This window comes from Myiozetetes cayanensis, unplaced genomic scaffold (assembly GCF_022539395.1).
Source record: "Myiozetetes cayanensis isolate MyiCay16 unplaced genomic scaffold, myiCay2020 scf27, whole genome shotgun sequence".
NCBI lineage: Eukaryota > Metazoa > Chordata > Aves > Passeriformes > Tyrannidae > Myiozetetes > Myiozetetes cayanensis.
Window position 1 is genome coordinate 7,346,858 of NW_026087488.1, and position 19,151 is coordinate 7,366,008.

Genomic DNA, 19,151 nt, shown 5'->3' on the forward strand with positions numbered 1-19,151 from the left:
GAGTGGCTTTGGGACTTCCAAGCGCAGTTAACAAGGTGTTTGAGCACACATATGTCCATCAAAAAGACATTTTCCACATGCCCTTGGGCTGGGATGGCACCCACCTTCCCACCACCCTGTTCAGACCTACAGTAATGTGACAAAAGATCCCTTTCAATGTGGGATCAGGCACAGGAGCCACTTTCAGCTTCTTTGAGTCAAGTTCTCCCCACCATGCTGGTGACTGGCAGAAGCAAGACTGGAAGCACGAGCCTGAGGGAGAGAATTTGCTTCTGGTTTAAACTATTGCCTTCTCCACCAGGAATCTGGGAACGCTATAACCACCACAGAGGACAGGTAGAGGAAAACACCCCAGCACCTGAACCCATGCCCTCGCCCATCTGTCAGCACGTCAGCCTGTTCCCCTCCCGACTCACCAGCTGGTGGAAGGACACCTGTGGTCCCTCGGCGTCGTACAGGAACCACCAGGTCGCTGCTCCCACCGTGGCCAGGCCCACGTACACTGCGGCCGAGAGAGACACCCTTACCCCCAGCACCCAAAAGAGACCCCCACACACACCCCAGGGCACCCCCTGCCCACCCTCAGCTCCGCCCACGGGACTCACCTCCAACAGCCAGGTAGCGGAAGAAGAGCCAGCCACTGATGAGGGGCTCCTTGGGGTTGCGGGGCTGCTTCTCCATGATGTCCAGGTCGGGGGGGTTGAAGCCCAGCGCAGTGGCCGGCAGCCCGTCCGTCACCAGGTTCACCCACAGCAGCTGCACAGGGATGAGGGCCTCGGGCAAGCCCAGGATGGCTGTCAGGAAGATGCTGGGGGGGGCAAAAACAGAGATGCCAAATGATCTCTCTTTGCCAGACAAGCTCTGGGCAGCCAGAGAAAGGGTTTGTGTCACATAAGGGGAGAGAGAGCAGGCAACCTGGATCCAAACCCCCAAACTGAATATTCACCCAAAGTCCTGCAGGTGAACCTGCAGAGCCCCTGATCAGGAATCTGAAGCCCAGCACTGAATTTTGCAGGTAAAACTTGTTCCTGCTGCTATTAAAATTGGCTTTGCAGTTGAAACCCAACCGCTGATGTCCCCATGGCCATGCAGGTTCCAGTTCCCAGCACAAACATGCTGCTGAAATGCAAAGGGGAAAGGATGCCCAAGTGATGCTCATGTTGCTGAGGATGGTGCTGCTTTACTGGGAGAGATGGGCATGCAGAGCTGCCCCAGGACCTGATGCAAAGGGCACCACTGTGATCTGGTGTCAACAAATACCTGCATCTGTCTTAAGCATTGGTGTGAGCTTAAACAGGCAATTAATTAACAAAACAAGTCCTAGGGGATGGCAGGATTGTAAAAGTATAAAAGAAAACTCCCCCTGCCCCTGGGAACACAACCAGGCACTGCTGCTCTGCTGGGTGGCTCAGGTTGCCAGTGTGGACACCACATGCTGCCAGGATCAAGGGGCACAGGGACAGGACTGCAGGTCACCTGCCCCAGGGGATGTGTGTCCGTCCCCACCGCTCCCCCGGCGTGGGGGACTCTCACCAAACGACCTCCCCGACATTGGAGGAGATGAGATAGCGGATGAACTGCTTCATGTTGTTGTAGATGGCTCTGCCCTCCTCGACGGCCGACACGATGGTGGAGAAGTTGTCGTCGGAGAGCACCATCTCAGCGGCCGACTTGGCCACGGCCGTGCCCGACCCCATGGCGATGCCGATCTCCGCCTTCTTCAGGGCCGGGGCGTCGTTGACCCCGTCACCCGTCTGCACGAAGCCGTGATTAGCAGGGTGTAAGGGGCTGAGCTGGGCAGAGAGGAGGGGAGCAGGGTGTTGCCAGGGGGCTCACCATGGCGGTGATCTCGTTGAAGGACTGGAGGTACTCGACGATGCGGGACTTGTGCGCGGGCTCCACGCGGGCGAAGCAGCGGGCGTGGCGGCACGCCTGGCGCTGCGCCTCGGGGGACAGCTCGTCGAACTCCCGGCCCGTGTAGGCCTTGCCGGCCACGTCCTCGGTCTCCGAGAAGATGCCGATCCGGCGGCAGATGGCCACGGCCGTGCCCTTGTTGTCGCCGGTGATCATGATGACGCGGATGCCGGCCTTGCGGCACATCTCGATGGACGAGGTGACCTCCTTGCGGGGAGGGTCCAGCATCCCCACGCAGCCCACGAAGGTCAGGTTGTTCTGGGAGGGGAGGACGTGTCCCAGAGCCATATTAACCCCACTGTGAAACCACCCTGGGCACTGGGATTTCCCCTGGGAGGAACCTTTCAGGTTTCTTCCCCACAGCCCCATGGACACATTCTACGTCCCCAGTGCAACAGGACGCTCCCATTCCCTCTGCTGCTCCTCAAACCTTTTCGCTTCGCTCCCCTCCTCCCTGTCCCTCTCAGTGGTCCCCAAGCCCCTCTCAGCAGTCACCCCACAGGGACAGATGCCCAGCGAGATGGGGCTGTTATCCTTAGTACCGACCTCCCAGGGTTTGCAGAGCAGCTGAGCCATTACACTGCCCACAGAGAAACCAAAGAGATGACACTGCTGGATCAGCTGGAAGAGTGTGGGAAAACCTTGGGAATAAGGAAAAAAGCTCCCAGACAGAGCCCTCCCCCGGGCTGTACCTCGTAGTGGACGAAGGCGGCGGAGTCGTGCAGCTGCATGGCCTCCCTGCGGACGGGCGAGTCGTGCGTGGCCAGGGCCAGGCAGCGCAGCGTGTCGATGCCCATGCCCCAGTCCCGGATCCTGCCCAGGATCCTCTCCCGCACCGGGGCCGTCAGCGGGACCTTGGCAGTGCCCACACGGACGTGGGTGCAGCGCTCGATCACGCTCTCCGGGGCGCCCTGGGGAGGACGGAGGGTTTAGGGGCTGGAGCGGACCCGGGGGATGAGCATCTCCTGCCAGCACCACGGGAAGTGCCAGAGGGAGGGAAGGCACCAAGTACGGGCAAAAGAGAAGGAAATGTGCCCAAAACTGCAGCTGGCACATCCCGGCCCTGCGGCTCAGTGCACTAGATGGCAGCCTCCGACCGACAGCACCGGGATCACACCGGGGAGGATGGACCCACAGCAGGTCACCAAGAGCAGGATCTGCTCTGCAGGGGATCCAGCTGACTCCCACAAAACCTACAGGTCTGTCTGACACACTCCCACCCCACAGATCCCTCTCAGACCTCTCAGGAGGAATGGGGGCTGTAAATGTCCGATGGAAAAAAACGTGGGATGCTCAGCAGATGCTTGTAATGCTTTTGTGATTCAGGGAAACATGTCCTTCAGCATCCCAGCATCTCACCCCAGCCCTTCTGACCTTACAAATTACCCTGACATTGCTTTTTAATGTGAAACTTTCAATCCTTCTCTTGTACCTCTTAAAAAGCTTGCCTGGGGCTACAGATCTGGTGGCTTTGGAAGGTCCCAGCCTGATCTGGAGGACAGAGTTCACCCACCCGGATCATCTCCCAGTGGGAACAATAATACACAAATCTTCTCAGAGTCAGCGGGGAGAAATTCCTGCCACATCTCTTCTCTTGGGAAGAAAATGCCCTTTGAAACACTATTTTATTTCTGGTTACAGTGGAAAGCTGTAACCTTTGGGCATTACTGGTATCCAGAGGGTCCAAGCCTTTAATAAAGGCAAGTGCCCAAATTCTGCACAGGGGCAGCTCTCCCCTGCCCCAGCCCCAGCCCACTCAGCACTTTCTCCACCCTCTAGATCATTTTATCTCCTTTTTTTCCTATCAATATGGCAAAGACTCACCCTCCACCCTGACCCCACCAGCCTACCTGCTGGATCCTGGACCACCAGACAGGTGAGAGGGGGAAGGAACAGCAGAGCATCACTGCCTGCTGCAGTAAGGGCCCAATCCTGCTGGGATGTGCCAAGAGGACACTGGGGGTGCTGAGGACCTTCTCCCCTACCTTGACAAACATCTTGCTGCCGGTGGAATTGTTGCCAGGGCCGGTGGGTGTGCAGTACACAGACATGGACTTGCGGTCACGGGAGAACTCGAGGGTGCACTCCTTCCTCATCAGCTGCTTGATCACCTGTGGGGACAGCACTGGGCTGAGCCAGGACACAACAAGGACGTGACAGGGACACCAGTGCTCTCCACCTTAGCTAACAACCCTGCTGAGCCAGCACAGCACCGCTGATGTGAGCAGAAAGGCAGCCCCAGGAGCCAGGAGGGGATGGGACAGCACAAAAAGGGGATTTATTCTGACCTGCTCAGACCCATCTGGGGAAGAAATGCCAGAACAGAGAGCAGCTTCGAGCAGCTTTGAGACCTTATAAGATCTAACAGCATGATATCAAAGCTGAGTAAATGCAAGTATGAAATAAAGTGTATTTTCACCAGGAGGACAGGGAAACTCTAGAGAAACACTGGAGCAGGGGAATTGCCAACATGGGATATTTTCACATTAAAATTAGATGTTTCCAAGTGCCACTCAGACAGGCATGGCTTTGATTCACGCTGGAGGGCAGCTGCTCAGTGCAAACTGGGCACCTAAAGATAACTCCAGACTTCCTCACCTGTAGCTGGAATTCTGGCCATCACTGAGGGAGTCTCTCCTGGCTGAGCAGTTTGAGACTCAGGGATCACCTGTTTCACAGCTTCACGTGGACCCAGCTCGGCCCCCACGGCCCCAGCACCCTCCTCCCCAGGCCCCTGCACCCTCCGTTCCAAAAACAGCTCTCGCCCTGTGAGCCAGGAAATCGCATCCTTGTGCCACATCTGTCCCTTAGATCACTGCAAGTGGTTATTCCTCCAGCAACAGCCATCCCAAAGCCCTCCTCTCCCTCCTAACCCCCCGTGCCAGAGCTCGCAGGGGCCTCCCCCGCTCACCGAATTGCAGGCGTTGGCTCTCTCCACCTTGGAGAGTTTGCTGAGGTCCGTGTTGAAGACGTTCATCTTCTCCACCAGGCACGTCAGGGCTGTTTCAGTGGCTTCCCCCACCTTCTCATAGACCTTTTTGGACTAGAGGACAGGGGGGGGAAAAATAAGAGCTTAAGCTTTAGGGTCTGTCCTCCAGCTGCTGCTCCAACCAAGCCTGCTGTCCCCCACTGCCCCACCTTGGGACGAGCTGAAGCCAGGGAAGGGAATCCCAAGGGACAAATCTCTGCTGCTGGCTCTGTCCCAAAGCACAGGGAAGAGCATCCCCCCCGCCCTGGAGCCCCTGTACCTCATTGTAGTCCAGCGAGGAGTCGTTGCAGAGGGCACAGATGGTGGCCAGCTCCACCAGCCCGTCGTACTGCCCGCACTGCACCGGCTGCTCGTCCTTCAGGCTGTGGGCAGAACACCCCCCCACAGCCTCCCATCAGCTCACACCTTCAAATAACACTTAGCTTATCCCATACCCCTTGTAGGGGGATGTGTATCCTATAAGTCACTCTGGTACAAGTGGGAGAAAGAGCCCAGCTAAACACCCAGGGTTGGCAATGAACTCCTGGGTTCACACTGTGTGCTTTATGCAACAGGACAGGACTAAACTGTAAATAAAACATCCCAGGAGGCAAATAATAAACTCTGAAAGTGGCCCAGAATAAAGGGGGCTGCAGAGGAGTTCAAAGGAGCAGTGGACCTGCAAACAGGGGCTGCCAATAGGCTGATGATGAAGGTGATGGGCCAGAAAAGGGGGAAAGAAATTCACATTAATGGCTGCTCCTCAGGGGTTTCCATTTGCTGGGGATCCAGAGAAGCTGTGGAAGCAGCAGCAAGCTCTTCCCCTCCCTGCAGTGCTGCTTTGCACTCCTTAGGGAACCCAAGGGAGCATTTAAGAGCAGCAGACAACTTTAACAACTGCACTGCTGTGGCTGCTTCCAACCAAGTGGTGAACTGTGGCCTTTGTTTCCTAAATAGCAGCCCTTTGCTATGGAAAGGAGCACAAACATCCTGGAAAGGAGCAGCCCTGAACACTCCAGGCGAGCCAGATACCGCTCCTTGCCTGGTGGCAGGAATGGCAGCAGTGGCTTTCAAAGGAAATAAAAAATTATCCCGGTTCCAGGAGAGGTAACTGCAGGTTAGAGCTGTGTAAACCCAGCCGGTCATCTGCTCACTGGAAAAATAATTTGTCAGGCATTTACTAGGATCAGTTTATTCCACTGCTGGTTCCCAGTGGAAAGAACATTTTGGAGCCCTTGTTACAGCTCAGGAGCGGAAAACGGGGAGCAGCCAAGAAAATCTGAAAAATCTGTTTGCTGAGGGACAAGGAGCTGCACTGGGCTGTGAGTGGGAAGGGAGAGCCACTGCCTCCTGCCTGGAGGAGCCTGCCCAGCCCCAGCTCACAGACAGGGACAGCAGGGGGTGGAGCAGGGAGCTGCAGACACGGGATGGGCTTTGATATTTGGTGGGAATAATAATAATAATAATAATAATAATAATAATAATAATAATAATAATTTGATAAGGTGGGAATAGCAAGGATGGCTTTTGCAGCGTGTGGTCCCCCGGATATCACTGGGAAGGGATGGGAGGATATGGCCCCATCGCTGGCTGTCCCTGCACAGAGCCAGGTGAGACCCCTGTGCTGGGGAAAACATCAGCAAAGGTGCTGCTGTCTGGGTGCTGGGAGGGATGTGAGCAAAGCCAAGGTCCAGCATGCAACAGCCCCTGCCAAGGCCAGGCTGAGGCAAGACAAGCATTTCAGTGCCACCAACCCTTGGTGGGACCCTCCATTACACCTCAGTGAGCCCTCACACCCCTCTCAATACCCAAGACAGGCACGGGGCTGAAGCCAAACTCAAAAACAACATGAACTGCACCCTGTCCTGCAGGCAGTCCCCAGAGGAGAGGGGACACTGAGCTTCAGAGGCTGGCAGACACAAGTTCAGCCCCTGAGTCCTCCTTAATTTTAACTGAAATGCACTGATGGACACCAGCTTATGACCTGGCTCACTTTTTAATGGAGATTCCCAGCCAAGGATCAAATTGGCTCTATAAATATTCATGACATTAAGTCTGAGGCTGGGATGAATTGTATTTGCTCCACAGATGAGCAGAAGGGATACAGTGAAGAATGTGTCTGGGATCACAGAGTGAAGAGATGTGAAGAGTGCTCCCACCACCAGCTGAGCTTCTCATCTTCCTCCTTCCCAGACTTTTCCCACTGCTGGGGATGCTGGGGAGCATCATCACCTCCTTTCAAAGGATAGGGAATAAACAAATACAAGGGTAGAAAACCCCATGTGTGTGGTAACACAGCAGGGCAAAGCCCCCAGCTTCCACTCCTGCCCTGAGCTGCAGCTCTGCAAAGCCCATGTCCCCCAGAACACATCCTGCCATCAGCAGGGTCATGCCCTGGGCACAGCAGCCACAGGAGCCATCCCTGCCAAGGACACAGCGCTCAGGGAGCACCTTCCTGATGGGCTTTTCAGCTGTTTGCAAGTCCCTTTGCTGGCCCCATGTTTGTGCTTGGGGTGAGAACAAGAGTTGCTGATCAACACCAAAACTGTGTAGGCTCCAGAAATTTGGAGAGCCTTCATGCACCATGAAAAGCCTCGTTCATCACTATTCCCACACTTGCCATCTTCTCTGCTCCACAGGTGGGATTGCTAATGAAGGGAGAGCCAAGCATGAGCTTTGCTGAGCAGTGGGAGGGCACAGGCAGAGCCTCCCACATCGTGCCAGGCAGGAGCCAGAACAGGGGACAGTGAAACAACTGCCCTGGCCCCCATGGACAGTGAAGAGCAGCCTGACCCTTGCAAGCCCAGTGTGGCCAAAAACCAGTGCCCAGTGTGTCTCCCCATGGACAGGGTTCAGGAGGGCTGCAAACCACCACAGAAAATCCTCTTTCTCCCCAGCCATGGCCACGAGCTCGACCCTCCCAGCTCCCCCAGCTGTGCTGCCAGCCCAGGGCCACCCCATGTCACCCGTGAAGCAGAGGGGACCCTCACTCACATCTGTCCCTCGGGGGCGTAGGTGGAGCCGCTGATGCTGAACTCGTGCAGGCTGCACTGGTTGCCCTCCACCTTCTCCATGATGAACATCTGCAAGGGGGAGAGGTGGAGACAGAGCTATTAGGCAGTAAATTTCTGCTACAGCCAACATGCCCAGGCTGGAAACCCACCAGCTGGCCCTGCTGGCACCAGGCTCAGCCCCTCCCTGGTCACCCACCACTCCTGGCTGTCCCCAGATCCTTCCAGCTCTGCCCTGCCTTTTCGTGTTTGCCTCCTCCAGCTCTTCTTTTCCAGCAGACAGCAGTGATGCTGAGCCCGCTCCTAAGAAGGTGCCTGTGTTTTTCTTGGAGCAGAGAAGGACCTTGGACCAGGTTTCCCCTCCTGCCCTGGAAAGCCTCTGTGGGGTAGGATCCCAGCATTTGCCTCTGCCACCCCTTCCCAGCCAGCTCTCAGCCACCAGTCTTGTGCCTTACTGGGCTCACAGCTCAGCCCAGCGAGCTGTAAAAAGTCCCACGTGCTCTATTTTTAGTGATTTTTGCCTTTCAAGCTCCTTCCAGTTTCTCTCTTGCTGCTACAATGAGAGCAACAACCCCCCCTAAACCTTAAAATACAATAAAAATTCCCCTCTCCCCAAGCTCTCCCCGTCCCCCCTGTTTCAGGGCAGCCTCCCTTGGAAGCAGGAGCAGTGCCCGACCCCAGCCAAGCCGACAGTTCCGCGATGCTCCTTTCTGCTCCTCGCTATTTACGACCCACACCAAAGCCAAAAAGTAACACAATAAACAAATAAATTCAGTTTGGCAAAGGCACTGCCCTGGCTGCAGGGAGGTGATGATCTCCTCAGCTCCATGAACTTGCTTGGTGGCTCCAGAAAGTGGGTGCAAGGACAACTGTCCCCCTACACCCTGCCTCAAAATAATTCCTTTTTTTTCCCCCCCTATTTATTTTCCTCTGGTTGTTTGAGATGTTCCCCAGGAGAGGGGGAAGCAGTAGATGCTGGAGGAATCAGGAGGCAAAGCTCAGCACCAGAGATGCATCAGCTCCAGGTACCACCCACTCCTCTCCCCTCCACACTTCCTCCGGCAACAAACAGAGGTTAATTTACCGTTATTATTAATTAGTGTTAATAACACAAGGACACCTTATCAGTGCAGCTGCACTGGTTGGTGGGTGTGAGCCTTCCCCACGCAGAAGGCACAAGCTTAGGGCCAAGCCAAGCAATAAAGGTCACGTTCAGGAAAGCAGGTTCAGGGCACCAGGACACCTCACTGGGGTTTCTCACCGCCGTATTTTACAGGTTTGGGCAAATCAAAAGAGCAGGTTCAAAGCGTACATCTCCTGCAGGAATAATTCTGAGCATCCCTGGAAGGTTTTGAAGAAAATCATGAGCCAAAGGGCTGCAGAAGAGATGTCTCAGGTCCTCTGGAGGCACTGGGCTCCTCTGGCATCTCCTTCACACTGCAGTGTGAAGGAGATGCCAGAGGAGCCCAGTGCCTCCAGAGTTCACACTGAAGTGTGAAGGAACTTGATAAAGAGAGTCAAAACATATCCTATCTCCTTTGGAGAACCTCCCTGAGCTGAGAGACTCCAGAACCCGCAGGTGAGGTGGGACACCCAGTCTGAGACAACACCAAAAGAGATCTTTGAGGGCTGAACATCCTTCATCCCTTTTTGACACATCCAATGCCATCGGCCTTCCAGAGAGCCAAAATCTCCTGACCTCTTCATAAAGTGGACTCCTGCCCTCAGAAACAACAACCAGGCTCATTCATTAACAAATCTGAAAGCACCCACCCCAGCCACTGATGGTTTTGCCTGATATGGGGCTGTTTGTTTTCAAATGCTCACGGCCACAAAACAATTATTACTTTCACAATAGCGACGTTCTTATTAAAAAAGGGAAAAGGGAAAATAATAATAAAAAAAAAATTTAAAAAAATCATTCCAAGCCCTTTATTTTTCCATGCCTATTTAGAAAAAAATAAAAAAAAGGTGCTGTGTAACCCACAGCAACCAGAGGTTATATCAAATTTCCTGCCTGCTCGCAGCTTGCGTGACTGGCTGAGCGTGGGGGTGGACGGGGCACTGCAAAGGTGTCTGCAGGGCTTTGGAGTGATCAGAGAATCATGGAATGCTTTGGGTTGGAAGGGACCTTAAAGATCATCTTGTTCCACTCCCCTGCCATGGGCAGGGACACCTTCCACTCTCCCAGGTTGCTCCAAGCCACGTTCAACCTGGCCTTGGACAGTTCCAGGGATGGGGCAGCCACAGCTTCTCTGGGCAACCTTTGCCTCCCCACCCTCACAGGGGAGAATTTCTTCCTCATATCTAATCTAAATCTCCCCTCCTTCAGCTTAACACCATTCCCCCTTGTTCTGTCACTCCAGGCTCTAGTCCCAAGTCCCTCTCCAGCTTTCTTGGAGCCCCTTTAGGTATTCAAGGGTCCCTAAGGTCTCCCAGACCCTTCCCCTCTCCAGGCTGAACAACCCCAGCTCTCTCAGCCTGTCCATGTTCCAGCAGATTTCCAGGCTGAGGAGTGGGCAGGTTTGTGGGCAGTGGAAACAGTCCAGAGGAAATAGCTGTGTCTTAGGCAGTTAAGAGGAGAGGTAATGTTTCCATCACAAAAATAATATAAATAATATTAGGAGCAATAGAAGGAGGTGGGGAAGGTGCGTGGGTGCAGCTCAGCTGGGGGGGAGGTGCTGCTGACAAATGATGCTCCCAGAGGGGCTGCCTGACCTCTTGCAGTGCCACAGCTCCAGCATCCAAGAAGGGGAACCCCTTCAGCAGCACCCCAGGGCTTCCCCCTGCCCTGAACCTTTTAAAACCACACCAGTGATCGGGGGTTTTATTACAATAGAGAGGTTGGAAGGAAAATGTCACTCCTCATGAAGAGTGCCCCTTGCTCTAAAGGACTTCCAGCCATCACTCCTTCTCTCCTGTCCCATGGAGCCTGAAGCCTTTCAGGAGTCACCTCAGAGCTCCACAGACCTGATGCCAGCAGTGGCAGGCACCACCCTGCAGTCGAGAGGCTGTGCTCACCCAAATTAATGTGCAAGTTCATTAAATCACACTCAATTAATGCATTTTCCCCAGTTATTGATGGGTTTTGGTGGCTGTTTCACCCCCTGGGCCAGACACTCAGCCCAGGAGCGTGTCCCGGACACGCCAACGGCCGCCCAGCACAAATATTTACCTCATCCTGCCCACGTCAGCACGGGAATCCCTGCCCATTAAACATTAACAGCCCTGGCTGTGTGTCCTGGGGCCAGCCTGGATCACAATATCATTCCCTGGGAGCCAGGACTCAGCCAAGGGAATAACACAGATATCTGAATGGGGTTGTGGGGAGATGGGGTGGAGGGGACATTGAATTCTTAATTGTTTTTTTTTTTTTGCAAAGTTGCTGAGTTCATTCTGAAGATGATGACTGATGCCAAAACCCTTTTGTGCCACTGCCCCACTCTGTCCCTCTGCCTCATCTCAGCATCACCCACCCTGCCTCTCCCGACTCTGCCACACTGAGGGGGGTGATGGCACTTCTTCCCAAGTTCAACGAGCAGACCCTCTGGTAGGAAATGGTTTGGGAAGAAATGGTCACTCCTCCCTCTTCTTCTGCAGTCTGCAGAGCTAAAGAGATCCCAAGCACTGGGGTCACCCTTTCCTTGCTTCCCTGAATCACTGGCTCAGAAAATGGGGCTGGTGGGAAGCTCCTCCTCGTGCGAGACATGGGTAGCTTGGTCACCTCCTCGTTCCAGCCCTGTCTCGTTCTAAATCATTTACAGGGCAGAAATACCAGACATTTCCAGTCACTTGGAGTTTGTGCTGAGCAGACCAGTGGCCAAAGCCCATGGCCAGCTTGCAGCACTGTCACAGCTTCCCACCAGGCTACCCGAGTGTCAGAGAGGAGGGCCGGCGGCCAGGTCCATTTTTTCCCACAGCAACACATTTTCCAAGCTTCTCCTATAAAACCGGCACGCCAAGGCCGTGAAAAAAGATTTCCTGACACTTGTGGATTAATGGGGAAACTGAGAAATACTCAGATGGTCCAGGCTTTCCTAACAAGTCACCTCTCCACATGGCCAGGCACACGGGAGCAAAGCTCTCCGGCAGACCAGGAGCCTTCACTCTCTTCACCAAAATGCCCCAGGGCTCCCTCCATCAGAAACGCTTTTCTTGAGTCCAAGCTTTGTAATTTTGCATGGATTTCTCACTGGTTTGCTTAAAAATAAGGGGGGAAAGAGCAAGAGAAGCAGAGGAGACTGACTGTGTTGGTATTGCCAGGAGATCTGTCTCAACACCACATTCCAGCAGGAGGAAACACTCCCTGGAAGGGCCCCCTGAAATAACTCTGCAACACGGCACCTGTCCACCGGCGTGCTGACAAAGATGGGTTTGTTAATCACCACCACACCAAGAGAAGCCTCTGATCCTCACTGAGCCTGGCCATGCAGCGAGGAACCTCGGGGCTTCCTAAAAACCATCTTCCCTGCCCACCTTCCCATTCCTAACCTGACACGAGCCAGGTGAGCGCAGCAAAGCCCATCACCCCCAGGATGGGGATGGAGCAGCCCAGAGTCCTCAGGGGCTTCAGAGCATCCCCACTGCCCCTCCGGACACCGAAGGGCCCCGGCACTCACCCGGCAGACGGACATCTGGTTGGTGGTGAGGGTGCCGGTCTTGTCGGAGCAGATGACGGAGGTGCAGCCCAGGGTCTCCACCGAGGGCAGGCTCCGGACGATGGCGTTTTTCTTGGCCATGCGGCGCGTGCCCAGCGCCAGGCAGGTGGTGATGACGGCCGGGAGGCCCTCGGGAATGGCGGCCACCGCCAGCGCCACCGAAATCTTGAAGTAGTAGATGGCCCCCCGGAACCAGGAGCCGCCGTGGACGGGGTCGCTGAAGTGGCTGATGTTGATGACCCAGACGGCGATGCACACCAGGAAGATCACCTTGGAGAGCTGCTGGCTGAACTCATCCAGCTTCTGCTGCAAGGGCGTCTTCTCGGGCTCGGTCTCCACCATCTGGTTCCGGATCTTGCCGATCTCGGTGTACACCCCCGTTGCGATGACGACCCCCACGGCCTTCCCAGCTGCGATGTTGGTGCCCTGGGAGGGAAGGAAAGGGCCAGAGTGGATATGTGGGAATGAAACCTCTCAGCCTGAGCAGGGAAACGGGGGGGCTTGATGTGAAAGGAGAACATGAGATCCCGGTTAAGGGAAAAAATGGGACATCCTGGGGTTTTATATAAGCCCACTCTGAAGAGCAGGAGACCCCTCCTGAGAGGTCTCAGCCCTCGAGCGCTTGACTTCTGCCTGAGAAGAGTACGAGCAAGGAGGAAACCCAAACTTGCAATAGCTCCAGGCTCAACCACAAACCTTCTCCTCATCCACCCTACTTGAAGGAAAACCTGTTTTAATTGCCCAAGGTATTTAAGGGCATCATGTGCCACAGCCAAAACGAAGTTCAAATGAAGCAGGTTCTTATTTTTGTGGATTTGGGGCCCTTTTAATGAATTCAGGTCTTTCTCATGCATGCACTCAGGCATGCTCAGAGATCTCCCATGTCCATCAGCCTCTTAAACCTTGAAAATCATGTGACAGGTGGGGATGAGTGTGACTTACAGAGAAAAGCATGTTCTTCTTGTCCTGGTTGACAGCCCGGGGGTCGGGGATGGGGTCAGCATGTTTGATCACTGACACAGACTCCCCTGCAGAGACAAGAGGGGACAGATGGACCACCTGTGTTTCCTCTCCAGCCTCCACCCAACGAGCCCAGGTCACAACCCCCACTGCATTCTAGAGAGCACTTCATCACCAAACCATCCAAACATCCCTCACGGGGATGCCAAACCCCACATGTGGCACAGGAAAGCCCCAGGCTTTGTGTTTGGCAGGAGGGATGCCCAAGCACCGGCTGCACCTCACCTGTGCTGTGACTTTGAGGGCCTGGACAGGCCCCAGCATCATCTAAATCTTGCTCTCCCACCCGCTTTCCCACCCCAGCAAAGCACTTATCCCACTATCAGGCCCAAAATCTGCCTCCAGGAGGATGGCAGAAGGAAGCTGCCCCTGCTCCCTTGTGCCCACTCGCACCTGTGAGGATGGACTGGTCGACCCGCAGGGTGGTGGACCGGATTTCGATGACCCGGATGTCCGCTGGCACCTTGTCACCAACTGCAAGGGCAAGAGCAGAACAAGCTCCATCAGGTGGGACTGGCAGCACCTGCCAGCCCGGGAGCAGGGACAGCCAACCCCAAACAGAGACCCACCATGTGCAGGTGCACGGCAGCACCCAGGGTCCATCCCCTGGCAAAGCAGGGTCCTGCCCTGGGATACCTCCTTTCTGCATTTAAAGCTTAATTAAAGCATATTTTTGTCTGTCTATAATTTATAACCCTCCCCCAGCCAACCCCAGGCAGAACCTGCCTGCTGCCCAGTGTCACCTGCCCTGCCACAATCCCATCTCTCCTCTTCCCTGCAAACTCCACCTGCACTCTCATCTTGCCTCTTCCCTGCAAAAAAACCAAAACATCCCCATGTTGGAGCAGCCCAAGCTTCCTAAAATACCAGTTTTAACCCTGTTTCAGAGTTCTCTGGGCTGACTGAAAGCTGTTGACAGTGGAAGACCTTCCATGTCCAAGACAAACAGCCATCCCTGTGTCTCCTGGCACAGCACAGTGGGCACAGGTGAAAGCCTCTCCATCCACTGCCAGCCACTCAACAGCACCCTCCGAGGCACAAGTGCTTCCTTTAAAAAATCAATTTAAAGCTGCTTTTCCCGCTGGGTTTCTTCCTGCTGGCTCTTCCTCCTGCTCTGTTATCGGCTGGACACAACCGTGCTCCGACGCTTCGGAAACAGTGAGGCTGAGCGAGCCCTGGCTCGCAGCCCCTCGCATCACTTACACAACACCGCTGGCTTGGCTGCTAACAATCCTCCCAAATCCCACACTTTAACGAGCGCTTCCTCCTCGGGCTTGTAAACCCCCCCCCCCCAAGAGCAGCGGGAGGGGGCTGGCACTGCTCCACCACCCGGCCAGTTATTCCAGCTGCACATCCCAGCGCTCCGGGATGCAACAGGCAACAGCTGCCATCCGGCCAGACCTGCCCCGCTGCTCCTCACACCGATTTCTGGGGGGGCTGAGCTGGGGGGTGCTAAGCACAGGTACCCACAGCCCTCCCAAAATATTCACTTCACACACAGGCTCAGAGTTTGCATCTGTTCAAGGGAGCTGGATGATGCTGATGGGAGCAAAGAGCTCCGCTTTTTCCCTGGGAAAGGCAGGAGGGTTTGCAAAACGTGAGCTAAACCTGCAGAGGAGGACTCTGCAACATCCAGGGACAGCAGTGCCATGGGGGTGGCACCTGCTCCAGGGAAGACAGTGCCATAGCATCCCAAGAGGTGGGCATGGCACAGGACAGATGTCCTGGTATGGACCTGGCACTGCCATTACCAGCTACGGCACACGAGCTGATCCCCCGAGCACTGCAAGTGTCCCCCATGCCAAAAAACCAGGGAAAGAGAGGAAAACAGGAGGCAACACCGCATGGCCACAGCCACTGGCACTGCCCAAGCACTGCAGGAGCAGGCAGGGGGTGCAGCAACCAATGGAGCTCCCCTGGTGATGCCCTGCCTGCATTTTTGGTGGGCAGGCAAAAGCTGCCTGCAGCAGGACTCACCTCCACCGCCTTGTTACCGAAGGGCAAAACCCAGCTGGGTTTAAGCAGCCTGCCAACTTCCAAACGCCCTCCCCTCCCTGCCTTAACACAGCAGGTTTCCTGCTCCCTGCTGCCAAATTTATTTCATTTGCACATGCAAACAGACAGCAGCCAGTCCCTCCTGCCTGCGCTGTCACACTGTCCCCAGGGTGTCACCTGGACGCCCACCGCATCTTCAAAGCCTTTGCTCCAGGTGTGCTTTCCTATCTGGCACCCGACAGCATCCTCCCCACTTGCCATAAGCTCCTCAACCCACAATTTGCTAATTAATTTGCTAATAATTTGCACACCCCTCCAGAGAGCTCAGCTCTCTCCCTCCCGGTCGCGATGCTGACTGTGCCATTAAAAAGTAATATCGGGCTGCTGATGGGCAGGCTGGGTGCACTCCATTTGGGGAGAGATGGCAGAATTGAATTAATAATTCATTAATTTAATTGAAGGCCAGGTCAGCAGCTGGAGTGCATTGCTGGAGCTGGTTTGGGAGCACTGCCAGCTCGCCCAGCTGAGGATCTGGCCGGCTCTCCTCCGCTTGATCCTCCCTGCATTATTTTTATGTTCATCTTCCAGCTGAATCCCAACTGGAAGACATAAATAACAGCGAGCTGGCCGGGTGCAGGAGGGATTGCAGCATGTTTCCACCAGCAGGGCCACGAGGAGGAAAGGAGAGGATTAGTTTTGTGGCTCTGGGGGTTTACGGCATCGTTTAAGGAACAAACAAAATGGGATAACTGGAATGCATCCTCCTCAGCTCCGGTGGGGCAGGAGGCAGATCCCCAGGAATCCTGTGCTGAATGAACAATCCCAACAGAAGGGCTGGGGCGTAAAATCCAACCAGGGAGGTAAAAGCCCCCTACAGCTGTTCCTCTCCACTCCTCGCCCTCCCCGGGTGAGCAGCCCCAGTTCCCAAGGCAGCCTTCCCACACAGCACGGAACGGCAGAGCACCCAGCTCCAGCCCTTCACCCACGCCTCGGCCGGGGCTGTGTGTGGAACAGCCGCTTCCAGAGAGAGGCAATCTTGGCGGAAAATTAAAAGTTCTTCCAGTTCTTCCAGAAAACGGGGAAACCCTCCCGAGACACGGAACCTGCGTCAGAAATGTACGCGCTTTTTCCCCCCTCTTTTCTGCTGTTCTCCACCACCTGATGATCAGAGTGAAGCCCTGACAGACTGATAAGCCTCAGTTTTGGGACCCTCCGAGCCAGTATCACCTCCCCATCCGAGCCTGAGCCCTGGGGTGACGGTGCTTTACCTGCCACCTCCACGATGTCCCCGGGGACGATGTCGCGGGCGCGGATCCGCTGCACCCCGCTGCGGTCGGCCCGGATCACCTTCCCCATCTCGGGCTCGTACTCCTTCAAGGCCTCGATGGCGCTCTCAGCGTTTCTCTCCTGCAAGCAGAGAGGGGCAGAGCTGGTGGTGGTGGAGTTGTTGGTGCCAGCAGGCTCCTTCCCCACCCAGTGCAAAGACAGGAGCACCCAAACCCCAGCCCCAGCTTTGGAATCCGTGGATGGGGCAAGGGCTGTGTCTTCTTCAGCTGCTGCAAAACGTTCCCCACTGGCTTAAACCACACCAGATCCTGGACAGTGCATGGCCCTTTGGGCTTGATTTTCTCATTCCTGGTTTGGGAAGCAGCACATCCCACCCAGATGTATTTTTCCCCATCCAGCAACCCCACCTCAGATCAAGCTGCAGATAAATAAATGGCTTTAAAGTGAATGTACACAAAAGAGAAGCACCTCTGGCTGAGGCATTTGCTCTTCCCCCAGGAGGGGCACAGTGAGGTAAGAGCCAGTAGCCACCATGGCTTTCTGGTGGAGGGGGCAAAAAACTTCCCTTGGCAAATGCATTTGGCCCTGGCCAGGACACAAGCAGTATTTGCCTGGATAAGTGCAAGATAAAGCTTCAAACTGCAAAAGTGGCCAAAGAAAGACTGAAGGAACGAGCCAAGAGGCAGCCAACGACTGAGCTCCATGCAGGGGCACGGGGCAGCAGGGCCAACATGAAAACTGAGCCTTTGGGAGATGAGTTTCCAGTGGCAGGAAGCAACTGCCTCTGAATGAAGTGTCCCAGCCACGTGGAGCAGAGGGCTGGGGGTGCCAAGGGGGGCTGAGCCTCACCTGCCACACGCCCACCACGGCGTTGGCGATCAGGATCATAATGATGACAATGGGCTCCACAAACGCCGTCGTGGTCTCCTCTCCTTCTTCAAACCAGGCCAGGATCTGGGGGCAAGAGAAGGAGCACACTGTGGGGTTCAAATAGGACCAACGTTTTAAGAGTGGAAACAAGAGCCAACCAACACGTGATGTTTGCTGGAGAGAAGACAACCTGGAGGGGGCCAGACCCGCACGGCTTGGGTAAAGTGTGGAACTGCCATATCCCAGTGCTGGTGCTTAACTCAGGTGCCTCCACTCCTCTGCTGGGATAACCCAAGGCATCAAACGAGCAGGGCTGGAGCAATGAGCCATGCAATGCCTGCAGGGGTGTTTGCACCAGGAAAACATCTATTTTTGTGTAGTGCATCCACAAGGACACCAAGGCCATGAGCAGATGAGGGGGGAGACCAGGCAGCACTGCAGCCCCTCCTGGACAGAAGGCCAGCAATGCCACCTGAGTAAAGGATGCAGTAAGAGCAGCTCTGCAGAGCAGGGAGTGACTTCCCAGATTCTACCACCCTGAGCCCCTTCTCCATCCCACTGAGATCTCATACCGTAACACAAATGAAGCACACACAAGTATTTCCACTCCATCTAACTGCTCATGGACCTGTGCTGTGTCAACACAGCAACACCTCTCTGCTCTGCAGGGGCACCAGCACGAGGCCCTCTGGCACAGGGCTGCACTCCTGCTTTACCTGCGTCCACCTCACTGCACGCTGTTTTGGGAATGTTTCAAACCCCACAAGGGACCAGCCTTCCTTCCTCATCTACCCATGAGTCCTATCTGAAAGGAGGGAGCAGGAGTCTCAGCCCTGCCATCCCACTGCACTCAGAAGATCAGTCATTCCCCAGCAGCTCCGAGGGAAACGTCTCCTCATGCAGAGGTGCTCCCCGAGTAGACTGTGGGCAAAACTGAGCTGACAGCTCAGTGCTGGGGCACTGCAAACCAGGCTCAAATCATCAGCCTGGAACAGCCCTGGGTGAACAGAAAGAAGCCCAGGGAGTTGTTCTGTATCACTTTACATCACTTTAGATCAGCATTAGAGAAAAATCCTCCAGGCCCCTCTTTAAGCAAATGTAGTGATATTGTCATTGTGCCCTGGAAACCACTGCACTGCTGCTCCATCTCCTACATCCCACAGGCACCTTCTCCCAGTTCCTTTGCTGTTTGGATGCCACCTGGGACTGTAAGTGCCCTGGAAAACGCCCACCTCAAGCCCAGGGTACTTACAAAGGACAGAAAAGCTGCCATCAAAAGGATGCGGACGAGGAGATCTTCAAACTGCTCCAGCACCAACTCCCAGAGGGACTTTCCTGGGGGGAAAACACGAAGACAAGCAAAGTCAGTGCTCAAAACAAAAACCCAGAAGGCAGATAATTTAGACCACCGAGGCCCAAAGACCCACT

The 19,151-nt window shown here is 55.0% G+C and overlaps 1 protein-coding gene across 4 annotated transcripts in view; it reads right to left on the bottom strand.

The window, feature by feature from the left end:
- ATP2A3 (ATPase sarcoplasmic/endoplasmic reticulum Ca2+ transporting 3) overlaps window positions 1–19,151 on the bottom strand; it is a 49,951-nt gene that overhangs the window by 12,052 nt on the left and 18,748 nt on the right. For all 4 annotated transcript variants that reach the window (XM_050321921.1, XM_050321920.1, XM_050321922.1 and 1 more), the window contains exons 3-17: window positions 18,976–19,058; window positions 17,703–17,807; window positions 16,835–16,973; window positions 13,965–14,045; window positions 13,494–13,579; window positions 12,513–12,977; window positions 7,877–7,965; window positions 5,163–5,265; window positions 4,826–4,957; window positions 3,900–4,025; window positions 2,607–2,825; window positions 1,837–2,172; window positions 1,534–1,754; window positions 606–808; window positions 417–502 (exon numbers count right to left, since the gene is read on the bottom strand). In XM_050321921.1, the coding sequence (XP_050177878.1) occupies window positions 417–502; window positions 606–808; window positions 1,534–1,754; window positions 1,837–2,172; window positions 2,607–2,825; window positions 3,900–4,025; window positions 4,826–4,957; window positions 5,163–5,265; window positions 7,877–7,965; window positions 12,513–12,977; window positions 13,494–13,579; window positions 13,965–14,045; window positions 16,835–16,973; window positions 17,703–17,807; window positions 18,976–19,058 (2,474 nt within the window). The remainder of the gene's footprint in view (window positions 1–416; window positions 503–605; window positions 809–1,533; window positions 1,755–1,836; window positions 2,173–2,606; window positions 2,826–3,899; window positions 4,026–4,825; window positions 4,958–5,162; window positions 5,266–7,876; window positions 7,966–12,512; window positions 12,978–13,493; window positions 13,580–13,964; window positions 14,046–16,834; window positions 16,974–17,702; window positions 17,808–18,975; window positions 19,059–19,151) is intronic.